Source organism: Acanthopagrus latus, chromosome 2, assembly GCF_904848185.1.
Source record: "Acanthopagrus latus isolate v.2019 chromosome 2, fAcaLat1.1, whole genome shotgun sequence".
Lineage (NCBI taxonomy): Eukaryota > Metazoa > Chordata > Actinopteri > Spariformes > Sparidae > Acanthopagrus > Acanthopagrus latus.
The window spans coordinates 24282668-24301459 of NC_051040.1; the positions used below are offsets into that span (position 1 = coordinate 24282668).

The 18792-nt window shown below is 39.5% G+C and overlaps 1 protein-coding gene across 1 annotated transcript; it reads right to left on the minus strand.

Annotated features, from left to right (window-relative positions):
• Positions 1 to 322: 322 nt before the first annotated feature.
• Positions 323 to 17739, minus strand: LOC119010994 (myelin protein zero-like protein 3). Its single transcript, XM_037083712.1, has 6 exons — positions 17478 to 17739; positions 13788 to 13954; positions 4652 to 4865; positions 3011 to 3167; positions 1620 to 1689; positions 323 to 1366 (listed from the first exon to the last, which is right to left on the minus strand). The coding sequence occupies exons 1-6, from the start codon at positions 17575 to 17577 to the stop codon at positions 1286 to 1288; spliced, it is 789 nt and encodes a 262-aa protein (XP_036939607.1). The 5' UTR covers positions 17578 to 17739; the 3' UTR covers positions 323 to 1285.
• Between the last annotated feature and the right edge of the window lie 1053 nt (positions 17740 to 18792).

Consider the following 18792-nt stretch of genomic DNA (forward strand, 5'->3'; position numbering starts at 1 on the left):
TGTGAATTATTAAAAACCAAGAGGGCATGAATGAGCTGAATGAGGAATAGAAAAGAAATGAGACAGAATGAGGACTTATTGTTTTGTGATGCGTTTCATTGGCGGGTTTTTATTAGGCATTTTTATCCTGAGTCCCACGACTGCGCAGATGAAACAGATGCCGCCACGATTTGTGAGTGAAGCTCGGAGACTCCAGCCTGTCCTTGGAGTTTTTAAAGGAATATTCAACAACATTCATGAATAGTGCAACAGAGCCAACAAAGAGCGCAGAGGAAAAAAATGTTTGCCGTATGCTTTCAGTTTTAAAAACAAATAGTCTCCGTTTTTTCCATCAAAGATTCATCAGTTTAATGAACAAAATTATTTGTATGAACATGCTGGTAGCCTCTCTTTCAGATGTCATGTTCATCCCTTCACAGAGCCGAAAGAATCTGCTCTTGTACTACTTAGTTAGGCAATAATGTTGCAAAAAAGTTAAATTAAAAAAGCAAAGCTGTGCAACCAGAACCAAGAGTCAATCTTATTATATCACATAAGAGAATTATATACATGGAGGACCACATTCAAACTCACACGTCCCCAGAAGAAGCTGAAGAGTATGACAACAAACATTTACTAGCAGTGTTGAAATCAAGACCTGTTAAAGTAATGTACAGATGATTCAAATCTAGAAAATATACTGTATAAATATATATCAGGTGATCACAGGTGACATCTGAAATCAATCCCTTTATTTTCTGTCCAACTGTGAAGTATAAAACAGAAATGTTCTGCTAAACCTCAACGCAGACATTGATACATTTCATAAAGCCACTATGATACAAGTAATAAATTAGACAAATCTTATCTATCTCCTTCAGAACAAGAAAGTAACACGTATAAATCATCAAGGTATAAAAATATACATAGTGCTCGTCAGTTGGTATGAACGATACCAGCTGCTTACCTGTACAGACAGAATAAACAAATCATATCTTATCAAGACTACAAGCTCTCAATTTAAGCCTGGTATTACAACACTGGATCTCCTCTTGAGAAGCCTTGAGAAATTTAGGAGCTTGTAGACAAAGTGAAAATCAAATTAATGACTTAGTTCATGGTGTAAATATTAGGCTGGAGATGCATAATTCAGATGTCTCAAGTCAAAAATATGAGGATTTTCACACAAAACGTAAACATCACCAGTGACTGTGGCAAAGAAGACAGGAGTCCAGCATTGTTTACTGTGTGGGAGGCACCCGTGGGTCTAGATGTTGCAGTAACATCTCCTAACCAGCAGGGTTCTCTAGCACTGAGACTCAGCATAGCCTTCATCCACAGGAGGCCTCTTTTCTATGTTGTAATACCCCTCTTCATCTTCTGAGTCCTGCAAAGACCAGAAAACCAGACAGTCAGACGAAGCCACAGACAGACAGACACACACACACACACACACACACCCAGACCCAGACACAAACAACTACATAGGAAGAAATCAATATTTTATAAACCCTCAAGTCCTGTTGTCAGACATAAGGAGCATGTAAAATTAAAGGTGAAACAGATATGGCAGACATGTCTCATTGAGTTATTTATGGGTTTGGAGACAGTGTGATATAATGAAGCGTTCTGTACTGTACCATCAGACATAGGTCACAGCATGTGGCCGTCTTTACTTTGTCTCCTGGTGGGTGGATGCCGTACTCCTCGCTGAAGAACGCAGAATGGACAGTCAAGATGGTTGGTAATGACAATAATCACGCACATTTGCCATGAAAAAGCCTGGCAGTAACATTTTGACCCTACTTCAATTTTGAGGTAAACTATTTTTCCTTGTACAACACAGGGTTGCACAACATAATTATAGTTGTAGGCACTTCATGGTACTCACACATAGCACATATTTACAGATAATTAAATCTAGAAGAAAAGAGGATGCAATCTAAAAAAGAAAAGAAAAAATTCAATTACTTATATACATACACCCAGGAAATAATAACATTTATTATATTATTATTACTATTAATGTTATCATTATTCTTTCAACAGCAGCAACAAGACAGTGAAAACAATACGGCTTTCATCTTCAACCACCCTCACATTTGTCTGCATAAAGCTTGAGCCAGCAGATAGTTAGCTAGTATTCTGTGCAAGGGCGGCTCTGCCTTCATGTCACTCTAAAGCTCACCAATTCTCATATATAGACAAACAGATTTATTTATTTATCTATTGTTTGTTTGTTTGTTATATGTATGACTTTTTGTTGAACAGTGTTTATGCTAAGCTAAGCTGAAAGGCTACAGGCTCCATCTTCAGGTCTGAATAATGTGGAATCAATGTTCTCTTCCATGTATTGGCAAAGACAGTGAATAAGCATATTTCCCAAAATGTTCAAGCTAGACTACAGAAAAATGACTGTTCTGATGCCTGCTGACAGACGATGCTACAGTAAACGGTAAAAACAGGGTCATCTCATGCGTTTGGAGCTCTAAGACAACAAAGAAAACAATAAAGAGATGCAGCTACAGCTGCAGATCAGACAGAGCATATGATAAATAAGCTTGTTTGAATAATCAAAACAAAATAGAAGAGCCTATAATTAACTTGTGCTGCTTCTCAATGTTTCCATGATCCTGTCAATGTAATTTATGGACTCTGTTAAACATGTATTACAGAGTAGCACTGGCTTGTTTAACATTTATATGCCTGCATTACTTCAGCCAAAAGAACAAATGCCAGTTCCTGTGTGACTTCAAACCACAGGGAGTAACGCTGCAGCACTATAAAGCAGCCTGGAGAACAGCTAATTGCAGACTTTAGTGCTTGGCTCTCCGCTGATTCACAGCACCTTCATACAACAAGCAACACCGCCTGAAATCAAACCTTAAACTCAAACTTAAAAAATCTTGTATGACCTTCATCACATTAGCAGCCCACGAGCACATTTTCACAGCACAACCATCAAATGCTGCAATGGCAATCATGACCCCCTGACACCAGCAGTCGTGATTGGTTGAATAAATCTACTCACCCTTCTGTGACCTCTATGGGCGATCTGTAGGCCTTTGATTGGCTGTGTTTTTTCTTGGGACAGAGCATCCATCCAATCAGAATGAGGGTGATGACAGCAGAGGGGATGAGGATGAAAGCAAGGAGGACCGCAACATCAGAGAAGCGAATGCTGGGCGCTGGAGAGGAGGATGTGAGGTCATTAGACACATATTAACAAGCTGTTTATGACCACACATGATGTGCCAAGCTCAATTAAAAAGCGTTAATTATACTGAGATGTACTGTACATATGTAGCACATGGAACACATACAGCAGTTCTACAATCACCATTATCACATCTTATCAAACTAGTGATAGTGAAAATATGAAAACCAATAGAACAGGATGAAACTAATTCAGAAAATGATTCTTTTTTACTAAGATTAAAGAATGGACCGTAAAAATATTGCAGGAGCAAGCAACCTGTTGGCTTTAAATACCAATTCAACAGTGAAAAGAGGTGGAAATTACTAGCCTTGCTCTGTCTAAAAGTTCATTAATTAACATGTCATATCTTGTTAGTTAAACTGTGCAAAAACTGAGATGTACAAACTACCATTCGCCCCTTATTCACAGTGTTATGTGCCAAACTCTTTGTTGGCTGGGACCAGTAACTTCCTGGAGCAGCCACTGATCGCCTGCTGCTCTCAGCCAGGAAACAAACCAGATATAACACGTAGATTAGTTTGCTTTAGAGATGCTGTTGGGTGGAGCTAGCCATTTCGTCTTGTTTTTTCCATCTTTCTGCTATGCTAAGCTAAGCTAGCAAGCTGCTGGCTGCAGCTACATACTTAACACACCTGTGAGAGCAGTTTCAGACAGTGAGCAGCTGAGACCTGACAACATCTGCATTTTCAATCAGTGGAAGCAGAGTGCAATGCTAGGTGGTAATAGTTTATATAGAGATAATGAAGAGCCATAAAAACACAATTAAAGTAGCAGGGTTTGCTAACTAGCATTATAAATGCTATTTATTCTCCTAGACCATCTGACTTTGAAACTGATGCCACTCCAATATCATTGCTCTTCACTGATCTGTCTGTTTCCTGCTGGTAAAGAGCCCAGTCCAACGGGATACCTGTAAATCAAGTCCTCTACTGTTTCCATCATTATAGTTCCTGTGTTAAACTAGTGCTTTAAAGAACCCGTCATCAGTTATGTTACATTACTTGAATGATTTTTAATATGATGCAAGCAGGTTACTTAGATGTGATGAGGTACCATCCACCACATCCCTGCCTCTCACTATCTATAGTCTGCTGACAGCAGAGGCAGGTTAATATGTATGAGCCAATACAGCTAACAAGACAGGCTTTCACATGAATAATGTTTGGATTAGGCTTCTATCTTAGAAATGTGTGGCTGGCAGGGGAATTCTAAACTTCTTCTCAGCCCTTCTCTGTGTACACACAGTGTATAATTAATTGTGAGTAAAACCAAATCCAAACGCCTGAGGTGAAATCAGGGCAAGTGCATAAGAGGGGTTCAAAATGACACATTTGATAGAATGATAATGATTATGTATGTGTATAATTGCACCTGAATGTGGTCCTAACAGTCTACAGTGGTTTGAAGAGGTCAAAGTGTACAAGGCCCCACTGTGTTCATGAGAACTCTTACCCTTCGGTGTGACAGTGAGTACAGTGTGTGAAGTTGGGGACCCGTGGACATCTGGAGGGTTTCTGACAGAGCAGATGTAGGTCCCATTATCATTCAGAGTAGCGTTGATCAGAGAGATGGAGGCGTCCCCGCGTGCTGGGCTTCCCTGCCACAGGATACGACCGGTAAACTGACCGTCACGCGGAGGGAACGCCCGTGAGGAGAAGTGGAAAAACTGGAGAAAGATGCAAAAAGAAAAACAAAAAATGTGTTATTTGCAAATAAAAAGATGGGTGTGGTGAGACAGGTTGTGAAATTATATCTAATAAGTCCATCGGAACAGAAGCACAAAGTGCATGGCCCTAGTGACTAACGCAGCATGACAGGTTAGATTCAGGAAAGAAAAAAGGAACGGTCAAGTATTGTGTGTTTCTTTTCAACAGTCTCAGACATGTCCTATAGTCTCACCAGGAGAAGAACACCCACCTATACCAGAATTCGTGATCAGTTCTCTTAGTCAGAGCATGGAGAATCAGTGCTCTTAAATGTAAATTAAAATTTTTCTGACTAAGGGAAAAGTATGTGGAGCAACAGGTGGTGAGACAGATGGTGGAGGGACATTTTCTTTTGGCAATATTGCCGACAGCAGAGTGAGGAGGGCTGCCTGTTCAGTTTTATAAAAATGAAAATTCATCAAGCTCAAGGAAAAGAAAATCATGTGTCTTTGCGAGTCTTTCACAGAGAGAAAATTTAACCACAGGTCCCTCAAATACTGGATTTTTATACTTTTGTTTAACATAAGTTTGTGACAAACTCCATCTCCTCATCACTCCCACATAGAGCTGACCCCAACCTCTCCAAAGCACGATATCCAGAGTTAAGTGTTTTGCGTGTGTGGGTGGAGAAGGATACTACAGGACATTTTTTTTTCACAGAGTAAACTAAGAGTGTAGAGTTTGTGTTTTAATAAGTTTCATGAGTCACAAGTAATCAGAGATTGCAGTGCAAAAACAAAAAACATGCATACAAAAATAGGAAAATGACAAGAGATGTGAGAGAATAGTAACAATTCAGAATGGCTGATTCTGAATATACTTGTATTCATCTTTTATCCATTGGTCTTACTAGATAGATACTGTCTGCATGTTGTATGACCCCCTCTTCACTTTCTATATTCTATATCTTATTCTAATGAAAGATATTTTAAGATAAGAATGAAAAGAGCTGAACACTTTATTGAATCCATTTCTACATATATGCAATCTGCCCAACATACTGCAACACACACCAACAGTTCCAGCTGGATTTTTCAATGGAAATCATTAGTCGAGTGTTTTTTTAAAACTACACCCAAATTGATGGTTACAAAGGAAAAAAAACATAACTCTATCAGAAAAGAATATTAAATTAAGATAAGGAAACTCCATTAGTAAGTAGTCACATAATATGAGCAGCTGGGCATCCAGACTACGTCGTGTGCTGAGCTAGTTGATTCGAATAAGGAACATGAAGACATCAAGAGGCTTTTAGATGGTTTGAAGGATAAGATCAGAGCATGGCCTTCATCTGAGCTCTCAAGTCACAGCAGAAGGGAGTTATCGATTTCTTCTTAAAACACCACAGATGTTTTTAAATCCAGCCACTTCATGCAGCTCCTTTCATATTAGACCTAAAAAGGGCCGTATTTTAATCATGCTAGATCAAGTGCAAGTGCAAGTGCAAAGCGTTGTCTGGTGCACCTTCTCTCTGGGTCATGTGTGTGCAGCTGCACAAAGGTTTAGGTGAAGGTGAATCTAAATAATAGTGTATGGTGTTTAATAAATAACTACGAGTCCCATGCAAGGTCTCATTGTCCTGTACCAGCTGTGCCAATCGCAGTGACGCATAACAAAAATAGCTCAAACAGAGAATTGGCTCTTCAGGAAATCACATTGTTGTCTGGATGGTGCAGTATGTCACAATGTGAACATAAATCTGCAGCCAGAGGCAGATGACATGGGTTTTTAATCCAAACAATTTGTAGCAAAATGACAGTAAAAGCAAATAACACAAAAAAATTGGTTGGATATGGTCATCATAATTTGAATTAAGAAAGCAGTGCTTAATAATGCAGTTCAAGAAAAAACATGAATAATTTGTTGGAAAGGAGGCTGTAATGAGCTCTGGTAAGTGCGTGCGCTGTTATACTGTGGGAGCCCTCTCTCATCTGCACAGTTTAATGAGGGACAACTCAATGGACATCTGGGTGTAAAATACCATACAGATGAGTAAAGACAATTTCAAGGCCAGGAAAATACAGAGCGGCCCGCAATGGTCATGGCAGCAACACCAAAATGTGTTTTGGAAAAGGCACACAGCCGCTCTAGTGAGTAGAGGATATAAGCCACGTGTCATTGGTCCCTTGATGTTTGTCTGGGTGACTATAGAGTGCTTCGTAACAGACCTAAGTCAGCGGAGAAGTTGAGCCTCTTTGAGATATTATCCTTGGTTTTTTTTTTCTTTTTTAAATGAAAAATTTGCCTTAGTACATATTCTCACACACAGAAGAGTGAATCTCTGTCAATTCAGTGTTCAGTGTTAAAAAAAAACTGCTGTGAAAGTTTGTCAATTCTTCTTCATCATATATTTAAGATTCCTCATTCCTCATTGTGGAAGTCTCATGGCAAAAAAAATGAAAATGATAAATCATTTCAATTTCTGAAATTATTTATAAAAAAACAAAATAAAATTAAAACATATACATCTTTTCACCAATTCACCGGAAAGGTTCCCTATAATTTGAATAGAAAATGAATAAATATATACAAGTTATATATACAAGTTGTAATTAACACTACATAAACATCCAAAATGTGAAAAGTTCTGTATGCACATGCCTGTACACTGTATATGTATACTGTATATGAAAATACAAAGAATAATGAATAATGAATAATAAACCTTATTGAGAATGTGTAAAATGTGTGGTTGTATGTTCAGGTCCCCTACAGGCAAAAGGATCTACGGTGTTAAAATGCACATCAGAACAGTCGTAGGACAGTGCAGCCTAAATCAAGATCAGGCAAACTGTTCATATTGTGTGAAGTGAGTACATTTACTGCCTAAAGGTTTACACACCAGAAACAATGTCAACACGGATAACTGGCCTCTCAATAAACTGAGGCAAAAAAAAAGGAAAGCAAACAGAGAATCACCTGAACAATCAGTGACACTGATACAGTTTATGATTTGACAACAGTGTGTCCATCAGCTGAATTTCCCCGGAAGTCCGACTGTGGGCCTGGCAGATATAAACCCAGCCACCTCCCTGTTATTCGTCACATGGCTGATCATTTCAGGACTTGGCAGGGCTCAGCCAACGTGACAGCAGCTTGAAGTCACCGACCACATAAGAGTCTGTCTCAGTCTGGAAACAAAAATTAAACCCTGTGATCCTTTTAAACTCATAGAGAAGCTGCAACACAGCCAAGAAAGTTGGATCGTTTCCCCACTGGTTCACCATATCCATAAATCTGTCTGATAATTAAGACAAAAGCTTCCATCGACTTGACAAACGGAAAAACTGAAGTTTTAGATCATCATAATAGATTTATTTTTAGCATTATTCAGCAGAATTCAATTGCCAAATCCTCCAATTACCATCAGCTCCCACTGATATTTGATTGAACATATTGAACCCTCTTCTCCAATCTGCAAAATTAATTCTCATCAGGGCTGAGGTAATTATGCAAGCCACTGAAGCACTGCAGTGATTCAGATTGACACTAAAGCTTTGGCTGCAAAATTATATTTTCTGATGGAGCTTTTCACATGCTTATTCATGGTCTTTCCCAGTGTGATATACGGCAGGGGACACGCACGCCAATAAAGCTGCCAAAAATGCTGATGAAATTGGATGGAAAGTAAATGAAGACTTTGAAACACAAATTACAAACTACCAGACTTGGTTCCATCTATGGGCCGCATCAAGAAACTGCCACGCATTAATCATCTGTGATAAAGAGAACAGAATAGTTGGGCTGGGTTGAAAGAAGTACTAGCACTGTAGTGGCTTTCTCTTCGGTAGCAGGCGACACACCTACTGCAATACCTGTGTGGCTTTGTGATGTAATCCCACGCTATCTGCTGACAGACACACACGTGCATAGACACACTCCTCTTTATAGTATCAACTACTTTCTGCCTCCTCCCCCTGCACACTTTGAGACCAGACAACTGCCTCTTGATGACTAAACCAACAGCACTCCATATCAGTGGAGCCACAAAACATTAGCCTCCACTTAACTCTGAGTGCTCCTATAGGAAATGATGGCATATAGGGTTGCAGCTACCACACTATAGATTCCAATGGTCCAAATGCAATTACATACAACCACACTTGATGGGTATCTTCAAGTGCAAATGGAACTGCTTAAATCATGTGGTGGATTCTTAGTGGATTGGTCACTGAAACTGAGCCCAGAGTGTGTAGGGTTAGACGACTGAGTGCAGTTATGGGTTGAGATAGATACATCCGAAAGCATTTCGAACAAGACCATGAAAGCACCACATCCCATGTGAGGTGTTACGGTAGCTGACCAGTCGGGGTTTCCTAGGCAGGTTTCTAAAGGGCACAAAGGCTGGGCTGGAATGTGAATAGGTAAAGCCTCAAAGCTGATTAATCAAACATATTAGTACATATCAGATATCCCACTATCTGCTTTAAAACTGACTTGAGTTTGCTTCAGGGTGCAGGTGCACATGTAAGCTGAGAAATCAGGAGTGGCCAAGCTGGTCAAAAATGCAAATAAAGCTACCAGATATACCAGAAGTCATGTTTGCACAATGGATGCAGTTTGTGAGAGGTCTTAAAATGTTATTCAAAATGTAGTGGAAATACCTGAGTGGTACCTGAAAGTTCCATACTTATAAAATCATTTACAACAGTTTTGGTTCATGGAGCATCTGAAGACTGGAATTACACTGCACGATCTGTTTGGAGCCATTTTATGTTTTATTTCGGCTATTTGTTTGTTTTTGTTTAAAGAGTCCCCAGCTAGTTGAGCTGTTAAAGAGAATGTTGCAACACAGTTTTGCTGGTAAGCTACAGAAATGTTTTGGGAACTACAAATCTTCCTCTGGCTTTCCACACGGCAAAGAAACAACTTAATTTCTGAGTGAACATATTGTTTGATGCTGTTGATTCCATTTTTTTTTTTTTTTTTTTATTTCGAATATGCAAATAGAACATGGCTTCCTGATTGCAGTTTAACAAATTATTTGCACAACATCATATGGAAATGAAGATTTTGAGGAAGCAAAAGGAGTGAGAGAAGCATAGCTTGTTAGCTCTCACCCCTTTGTCTAAATGAAATTAATACATATATATATATATACATATACATATACATATACATACATATACATACATATACATACATATACATACATATACATATACATATACATTCATACATATACATACATATACATATATATACATATACATATACATATACATTCATACATATACATACATATACATATATATATATATATATATATATATATTTTGATTTCAAAAAATTATTTAGTCTACAAAATGTCAAAGTCATCAAGCACTGCCTACATACTTCCATATAACTCTAATCCAAAATCCCTAGACCTGTGCATCAAATGCAAAGATAAAGAAAGCTAACGAAGGTGTTCACTGGAAGTCCTGTATCAAAGATTTTTGAAAGAAAGTAGAATTTTGTCTTTTGTCTGTTAATTATTATTTTCCTTTTTGGAAAACTGTGCCCCAAATTATGTTCACTTGGAGATTTTACTACTCTCAGGTGCAACAAAAGATGCTGCCTATCTAAGTAGACAGTAATGTCATGAGTAAGGGCGCACTCGTACTAGGCAATCCGTAACATGCCCAAGCATGTTTGACCCACAAAGTCCAGTTTGTTGGACTAGTGTGAGCACTCAGTACCATCTCAAGCATGGTACACCTTCTTGACCATGCCATGGTTAGGTGTGCTTTGACACAGTACGGTTGCTCACACATAAACACAAGCACACGTGCGCAACGTAGACATGAAGCATAATCACCGCCTTGCACAATCAAGAAATCCAGGATGTGAGGAGGCCGTTTATGACCAAAACAACAAAAAATATAAGCCCCAAAAAATGATTGTTGTCTGTGCTGTACTCCTGTTTCACAACTGTGCTACAATATGATGGCGTATGCGCTGGAAGTAATTGTGCTCAGGCCCAGTTGCAGCAGGAGCAATCTGAGGGCAGGCGAGCCGGGGATTGGGGAGGAGGGACAATTGTGCTTCGGTGCAGTATGGACCAAATGGGCCAATCATGAGTGTGCTCTAAATTTGGACAAACTGTAAATCATCATTCATTATTCAGTGATCTCTCTAAATATATTTTCAGTAAATTAAATGTGTTTGCTTTATTCTAATGTGACAAATTTCATGTGTATGTATATACATACATGCATATAAAAACTTTCAATAAGCAAATCCAGAAACAGCTGTCCCTCAAATTATGTCTTTAATTGATACGTTCTCTCTTATCTCAGGCTATAAAATAAACTGGGGAAAATCAGAGGCAATGCCATTGTCTAGACTATGTCCACCAGGTCTTAGACAGGGTTGGCAGTTCAACTGGCTTCCTTCAGGTCTGGTGTACCTGGGGATAAGGCTCACACCAGGTTTAGAGGATATCATGACGGTGAATCTCCTCCCCCTTTTGCTGAAAATTGAGAACACCCTACAAAACTGGACTAAATTAGGATTATCTCTGCTGGGCAGAATAAACATCTTGAGAATGATGATTATTCCACAAATTAACTATATCTTGCATCTATTACCTATAAGCCTTCCTCCCCCTCTACTTAAAAAATTCAATGCAGCAGTAGCAGTAGGTCACATGGGATTATTGACCTTAAAAACCCTTTCTTTACTAGAAAGTCACCTCTTTGGCATAAAAAAATGCTGAAAGTGGGGAAAAAGACTCTATACTGGAAATCATGGGTTGTGGCTGGTATTGTCTATGTTGGAGATGTCTTTGAAGGTGACAACCTAATGTCCTTCCAGCAATTGGCAACAAAACACAGACTCCCTAGACAAGACTTTTGGAAATATCTGCAATTAAGAAGTTGCATACTACAACAAAAACGAGAGTTCCCTCTGTCTCCTCAAACTGACTTACAAAAACTAATGCAGGATAATTGTGGGGCTAAGGGTGGGGCATCTAAATACTATAGTTATATGAGAAAAGCTCGGCCTCCTAAACTTGACGCTCTTAAGAGAGCATGGGAGGAGGACTTTCAGAGCGAGATTGTTATGGAGGGGTGGGAGGGGGTTATTAGGTCCTGGCGTAAGATATCGAGGGAAACGCAGACCCGTTTAATCATGTATAAAACTATTCATAGATTGTATTGGACTCCAAGTAAGATGGCAAGGCTAAAGCTCTGTGATTCGGAGCTATGCTGGAGATGTGAGAGGAGCAAGGGAACATTTGTATACATGTTGTATGAATGTGAAATGGCACAAAACCTTTGGAAAAAGATAATCTTATTTATCAATAAAGTACTTGATACAGATGTATCACAAAGCCCTGCCCTGTGTATACTAGGTCTGATTAATGGAAGGGGGTTGTCCTCTCAGCAGACTCAGTGGTGTAAACTGGCCCTCATTACAGGGTGCAGGATCGTTCTTAGACACTGGAAATCAAAAAATGTCATCCCGTTCAATGAATGGTTGGATGAAATGACTAAGATAGCCAGCTATGAACGATTGACTTTTAGGCTAAACAACCGAGAAGAGGAGTTTTTGAAATTATGGGGTCCCTGTTTGAAACACTTGAGCAAAGATGGATGAACAGAGTTGCATTGTAAATTTATTTCTATGTGAATGTCTCTGATTGTAATAGAGCCTTTGTTGGGATTTGCTGTGGGGTGGTGACTGGGGGAGCAGAGGATTTAAAAAGGAGAAGGAAGGGAAAGGAAGAAAAAAGGGGAAGAAGGAAGGAAGAAAAAAAAAAAAGATTGACCCAGGATAGATGGATTTATACGTATGTTTTTTTTTTGTTTTGTTTTTTTTTTGTTTTTGTTTTTTAATTATCATTAGTATTTATTAATTTATGTAGTTTATTTATTGTATAATTGTATTATTATTATTATTATTATTATTATTTATCATTTGTTATTATTTTTTGTATTTTTTCTTGGGGAGGGTTGTGTTGTTGTGGACATGTTCATGTTCCTGTTCTATTCACGTATGTGCTGTCCTTTTTGTTTCATTGTTCAAAAAGTTCAAAAAGCAATAAAAAAGTGAATTACAAAAAAAAAAAACTTTCAATAAGATAGTGAACTACGCATCTTGTGGAGAAAATAAAAGTCAAGACATATTAATATTATTGATAGTGTTGACGTACTCTCTCATACATGGGCCTATCTAATATAGTCAAACATCTTCAACTGGCAACTTGCAGAGCATCGACATTGAGCTGGTGCACTGCTGTGAACGTATCAAATCCAAAATCAGGTCAAGAATGCTAACACTTTATCATTATTGGACCTTCAACATCATTCACCAATTTCTCATCAATCCACCCAATAATTGTCAAGATATTTTTGTCAAAACCAAAGATGTCAACTTCGTGACATCAGAGGTCGGTTCATTTGGATTCATACTCAGGGTAGTGTGGAAAACAGAAACAAAAAACATTGCGCCAATCCATCTAGTGGATCAGCCTATGGACTGGATAAGTGTATACTGTGACCTACTGGTAGTACTACAGGAAAAGTCACCGGACTCAATTCAAATTCAAATCTATCCTCTTGGGACCTTCAATATCCGTAGTTAATTACTGCAGCAGTCCATCCAACTACTGTTGAAATATTCCAGTCTGGATCAAAGTGGTTGGTTGACTGACTGGTGCAGCCATCCATCCAGTCAAACCAGTTCAAATATACGAGTATATCCCATCTTAAACTGACACCACTGGTTCCATCTGAGACCACAAGAAGCTGTAATCAGGACAAAGTTTATCTTACATTAAAAGACTGGAAGAGTCTAGAAGTCAAGAAAAATGAAAACTGAACTTTAAACATGCATGCTTCATTTTTACATCTGCTGCAGCAGTGTCACAGTTATACTGACAAACGTATACTCACTGTCTGTGGTGGCCCTCCACTCTGGGGCCTATAAGACCAGTCCACAGTCATCTTACTGGTGGGCCTACTGGTGGAAGTGAAAGTGCAGGACAATGTGACAGCCTCCCCCTTAGATGCATGGAGCTCTGCTGGAGTACTCACTTTGATGGAGGAGACTGGAGAAGGGGCTGGAGGTGAAATTGTGGAACAAAAGAGGAGAAAATAGATGATGACAGAGTTACAGAGGACAGGGATGAAAGAGAAGAGGGGATGGAGGGGGAAAGAAAGAGAAAGGAGGATACATGTGAGTGATGTTTTACACACTTACTGTGAGAAAAAAAATAAAAAATAAAAAATAGATAGCATCTGCAGACATGCCCCCACTATGGTGGCATGAAAGCAACAGCAAAGCAAATTCTTTCTGGTATTCACTGAATTGAGAGACATTCTAGTGCAAGATTCTTACCAGCGTCTCTTGTTGTATCTTGCTTTAATATCTGTCTAACAGAGGCCTTTACCTGCCAGTAAAGCAGTGTTCCTTCGTCCCTGAATGTTTTGTTCATTCTTAAAGCATCTGCAACAAATGCCACTTGGGAGCTTTCTCGGCCGTAGCCACGAACAAGCGCTGAATACCGACAGCTTCTTTTGAGAGAGAACCTTAAAATATTTAGTGACATTGATTCATTAATAAGCGGTCATTATTAATAAATGGAGGGTTCAGTTGGTTTCCATAATGGCTCTACAGAGGTGTAGAAGTCCAGCATGTTAGTACAGCTGGCTGGTCGACAACCAATGAACAGACAAAGAGATGAAATCCCTCCTCCTTTCTTTCACAATACCTTGTTAATGCAGGATTTAGGCCAACCAGAGTGCAAATATTAGATACATCAGTATCAGTATCATGTATCAGTTACTCAGGCCAAGATTCATATGTTGAACATATGGAGACATAATGCTGAGTTCAGACAGATGTTCTTGTGTGTACAATTGCAATTAAAGAGAAACTGTGAAAGACAGGAAAGACACTGATGGCTTTTCATCCCTTTTTATGTGTTTCAGAAAACAAGACCAGTGTCACACTCACTACCATTATTTGCTTATATTCTTGTCCACAGAAGTCAGTCCCGAGCACATCCATACCCGTGACATAACGCACAGCGCAAAAGAGAGCAAGTGGTAATTGACTGGGGAACAACGTGTAGTCCGTTACGTCTCAGTCACAGTAAGAATTTTAAGACTTGCTCAATAATCTGATACAGTGACCAACACATACAAAAAGATGAAGTACTATTAACCTGGCAGACTAAGCTAACTGCTAAAGGTAGCATATAGCATAACATGCTTACTGTGAAAATGCCAAGTATATTGATGTATAGACGATAATGTCTCCAGCATGCAAACAATTTATCATTATTGGACTTTCAACATCTGTAACCAAATTCACATCAACCCAACTAATAATGGTCAAGATATTTTACTCAAAACCCAAAGATGCCAGCTTCATATTGACATCAGAGGTATATTCATTTAGGTTTCATCCTCAGCCTATTCTGTGGGGAAAAAAAAAAACATTGTGCCAATTTATCTAGTGGATGAGCCTACTGACTGGTTAAGTGTACATTGTGACCTACTGCTGGCACTACAGGAAAAGTCCCCAAACTCAAACAAAATTCAAATTGGAATCTATCCTCTCGGGAACTTCAATATCCGTGGCAAAATATTACAGCAATCCACCCAACAATTATCGAGATATTTCAGTCTGGATCAAAGTGGTTGGCTGACTGACCGGTGCAGCCATCCATCCGGACAAACCAGGAGCTGAAAACAAAAAGGTATCATAATGTTTCACTGTCCCCCTGGTTCAGCTTGAACTCATCATGGAAAACTGGCTACACTGGCATGTCAGCCGCTCATTGGTGACATTTATACAAAGTCACTTTTTTGGGGCATAAATTAAACATTCCTCTATTTCAAAGCAAAATGATACAACTCGAACAGCCTTCAACTCAAATATCCGAGTATATCCGATCTTAAACTGACACCACTGGTTCCATCTGATACCACAAGAAGCTGCAATCAGGACAAAGTTTATCTTGCACTAAAAGACTGGAAGAGATATGTATCGTGAGATCAGCCTGATTCATCTACCAAGGCCCTGGGGTGAGCGAGTCGACGACATCAACAAAGCTATCTCTTCATAAAAGTGAAAATCAGGCAGAAGAGCCTCTTGAACTTGAAGACATGGTAGTAATTAGAGGTGGGATAGGAAAGTTGGCAGCTCATCAGTGGTCATGTTGACACCTAGTTCCTACAAAATGTCTGGACATATAATCGACACTACCACATTTGTGTACCATGGCAGCAAGAACTCTGGGCAAAAATATACAAAATACAAGTGTTATCAGAAAATATAATGATACAGATCTGCTCAATCATTTTCATTTTGCTTGTGTTCTGACTAAAACCGGCAACACACTGTGGCCATTCCTGTACGCTACTCCCATTTGTATGCCTTCAGTAACAGGTGAGGTGCTCTTACAGGGAGGCAAACACGTGCCCAGAGTTTGCAGCCATATTTGTAATGTACTTGGCAAAATAACAGTGCTCCTAACACACTGCATACCAGTTGTCAGAATCCCTCAGTGCCTGGCTTTTCGCACCGGCATGTCAATATTATGGGATCTTCCTGCATCCTCAGTGGCAGCAGTCAGATTTTCTGGAAGCTATTTCGACTTAAGCACGCAAAATTCCCTCCTTAATCGACAGACATACTATCAGTGTGTGTGAGGTGAAGTCTGCCTACCTTTATGATGACGTGCACCTCATTTTTGCTACTCAATGTGGGATATTGGGACATGGGTGCGTGCATGAGTGTGCAACAAAGGTCAAAGGAAATGTGACACATTACCTTAGGGGACCGGAAACATTGACAAAACACAAAATAAAAATACAGAGCCACAGATTAAATAATCAAGTGAAATACTAAAACATCGCAATATCGCAAACTAATTTGCAATAATTTACTCAAGTACTGTACCTGAGTACTAATCTGTTGTACTTATATTTCCATTTTATGAAACTTTAAACACTCCTTACACTCCACTACATCGCTGAGGAAAGCATACATTTTCTTCTGCAACATATTTGTCTTGACAGCTTTAGTTACATTTCGGGTGAATCTCTCATATCCCTTCCTGTCCAGTGAAAACCATGTGTCATTCAAAATATTTGTGATTCTAAGGCTAACTTTGACATCGAAACAGTGACAGGGCCAATGACTACTTTTTACCTATTTAAGTGAGGTTTTCAGATACAGGCCTTTCACTTGCAGCAGAGTATTATGCGTGGCTTTAGTTCTTCTACTTATATAAAGAATCTGAATACTTCCTCCACCACTGCTCATGATAAGTCTACATTATATGCTTCATGTTAGCAAGTCCTTTTCAAGTCAATCAACTAGAAATAAAACATGGCCATTACATTATCATGGCGGTTCAGAGTGTTTACAGAGCTGGGACACTTTTTTTTTTCCACTCGGCCTAGCCTGCCTTGAGTTAGGAAAGCGGGTTAACACGACATACAATTCAAATTGCACTCAGCTAGCATTTTTCGACGTTATTAGCGAAAAAGTAGCCCGGCCGCTGCACCCAGCCGACTGGAGCACACACGAAGGCGGACACGGACAGAGAGGACTGCGGCCCGTTTACTCACCGAGAAAGCTGATCAAATACAGCAGCAGCACGACGTTCAGAGCCGTATTCCTTTGGCTCGGTCGACGCATTTTAACGTGTGAAAACGGGTTTACTCGCATGACGACGGGGGGGAGAGAAAAAAAAAGGCAAAGTCACGTCAAAGCTTCTGTAAAATTCCGTCCATAGTCTATCTCGCCATGACTCAGTTCCTCCGTTGCGCCAGCAGACTGCGGGCTGATTGTCCTACCTGACAAACAGGTGTATCAGGAAGTGGAGCTGTGGGAGCGCTGGAGCTCGAATAACATCACTTACATAGTTTCAGTGAAGCGAAAGACAAAGTTTAAAAACAACAACAGTAACGAATTATTATTGGACCTACATCATACAAATATGATGTGAATAGTGACTGAACAATCAGCGTGTTTATAATGTGTGTATCCTACTTTACAGTATAGAGATTTCAAATTATTACAAGTGTTTTTTGTTTTGTTTTTTGCTTTTGTTTTTGTTTTGTTTTTTAATTGACAGGACCATAAGCTAAACATATGGCTACCTGTTATTATCACACCCAGACCACACGTCATGACTATGTTAAAAGGAGCCAGGGTGTGAAATGTCCAACGCCTAGTTTGATTTCGACAGGTAATTTTATGTAATCCTAGCTCAACAACTGTTGTTGAAATCATCAGAGGTTTTGGACTTGGTGGTTATGATGATAACGATAATACGCCCAGATCTTTTCACAGTGAAGTAACAGAATGAATTCAGACATTACATTTCGCCGTGTCAGTGACTTAATTTGTTCAGCAGTTTAACTTTCAGACCGTGAGCGTGAGTGGACGAGTGTGACGCTCCTGTCCAGACACATCTCTAAAGCTAGCCTGGTCTGTGCTGCCAAAGCAAGGGCTTATTAAAACACGATGCATTGTCTTTGCACGCATCCATCCACTCATATGACCCCTCTGTGTGCAGGCCTGAGGGCCAGTCCCGGCCTTATCTCCTCAGACAGCTTCTGTATAAAACTGTAGATGCTCTAGTGGGACCCCCCCTGCTATTTCTAGGCATATTACTCCACTATCCCTGTCCCCGATCTCTTGTCTTCGCTGTTGTAATTATCTCTAATGGGAGAAGGTATTTGTTTTTCTAGCCTTTTTCCAGCTCAGTTGTACTCTGGTGTAATGCTTTATCTCTCCTTTCCATGTTTCTACAGAGTCTTTTTGAAGTTTATTTATGCCTTCTTCGGGTTGGATAGTCACTTCCATCATTACAACCATCTGCTCTGCCAGGAGCGTTTTCCTCCACTCTGACAACAGAGATGCTGTCGTCATGTTTCA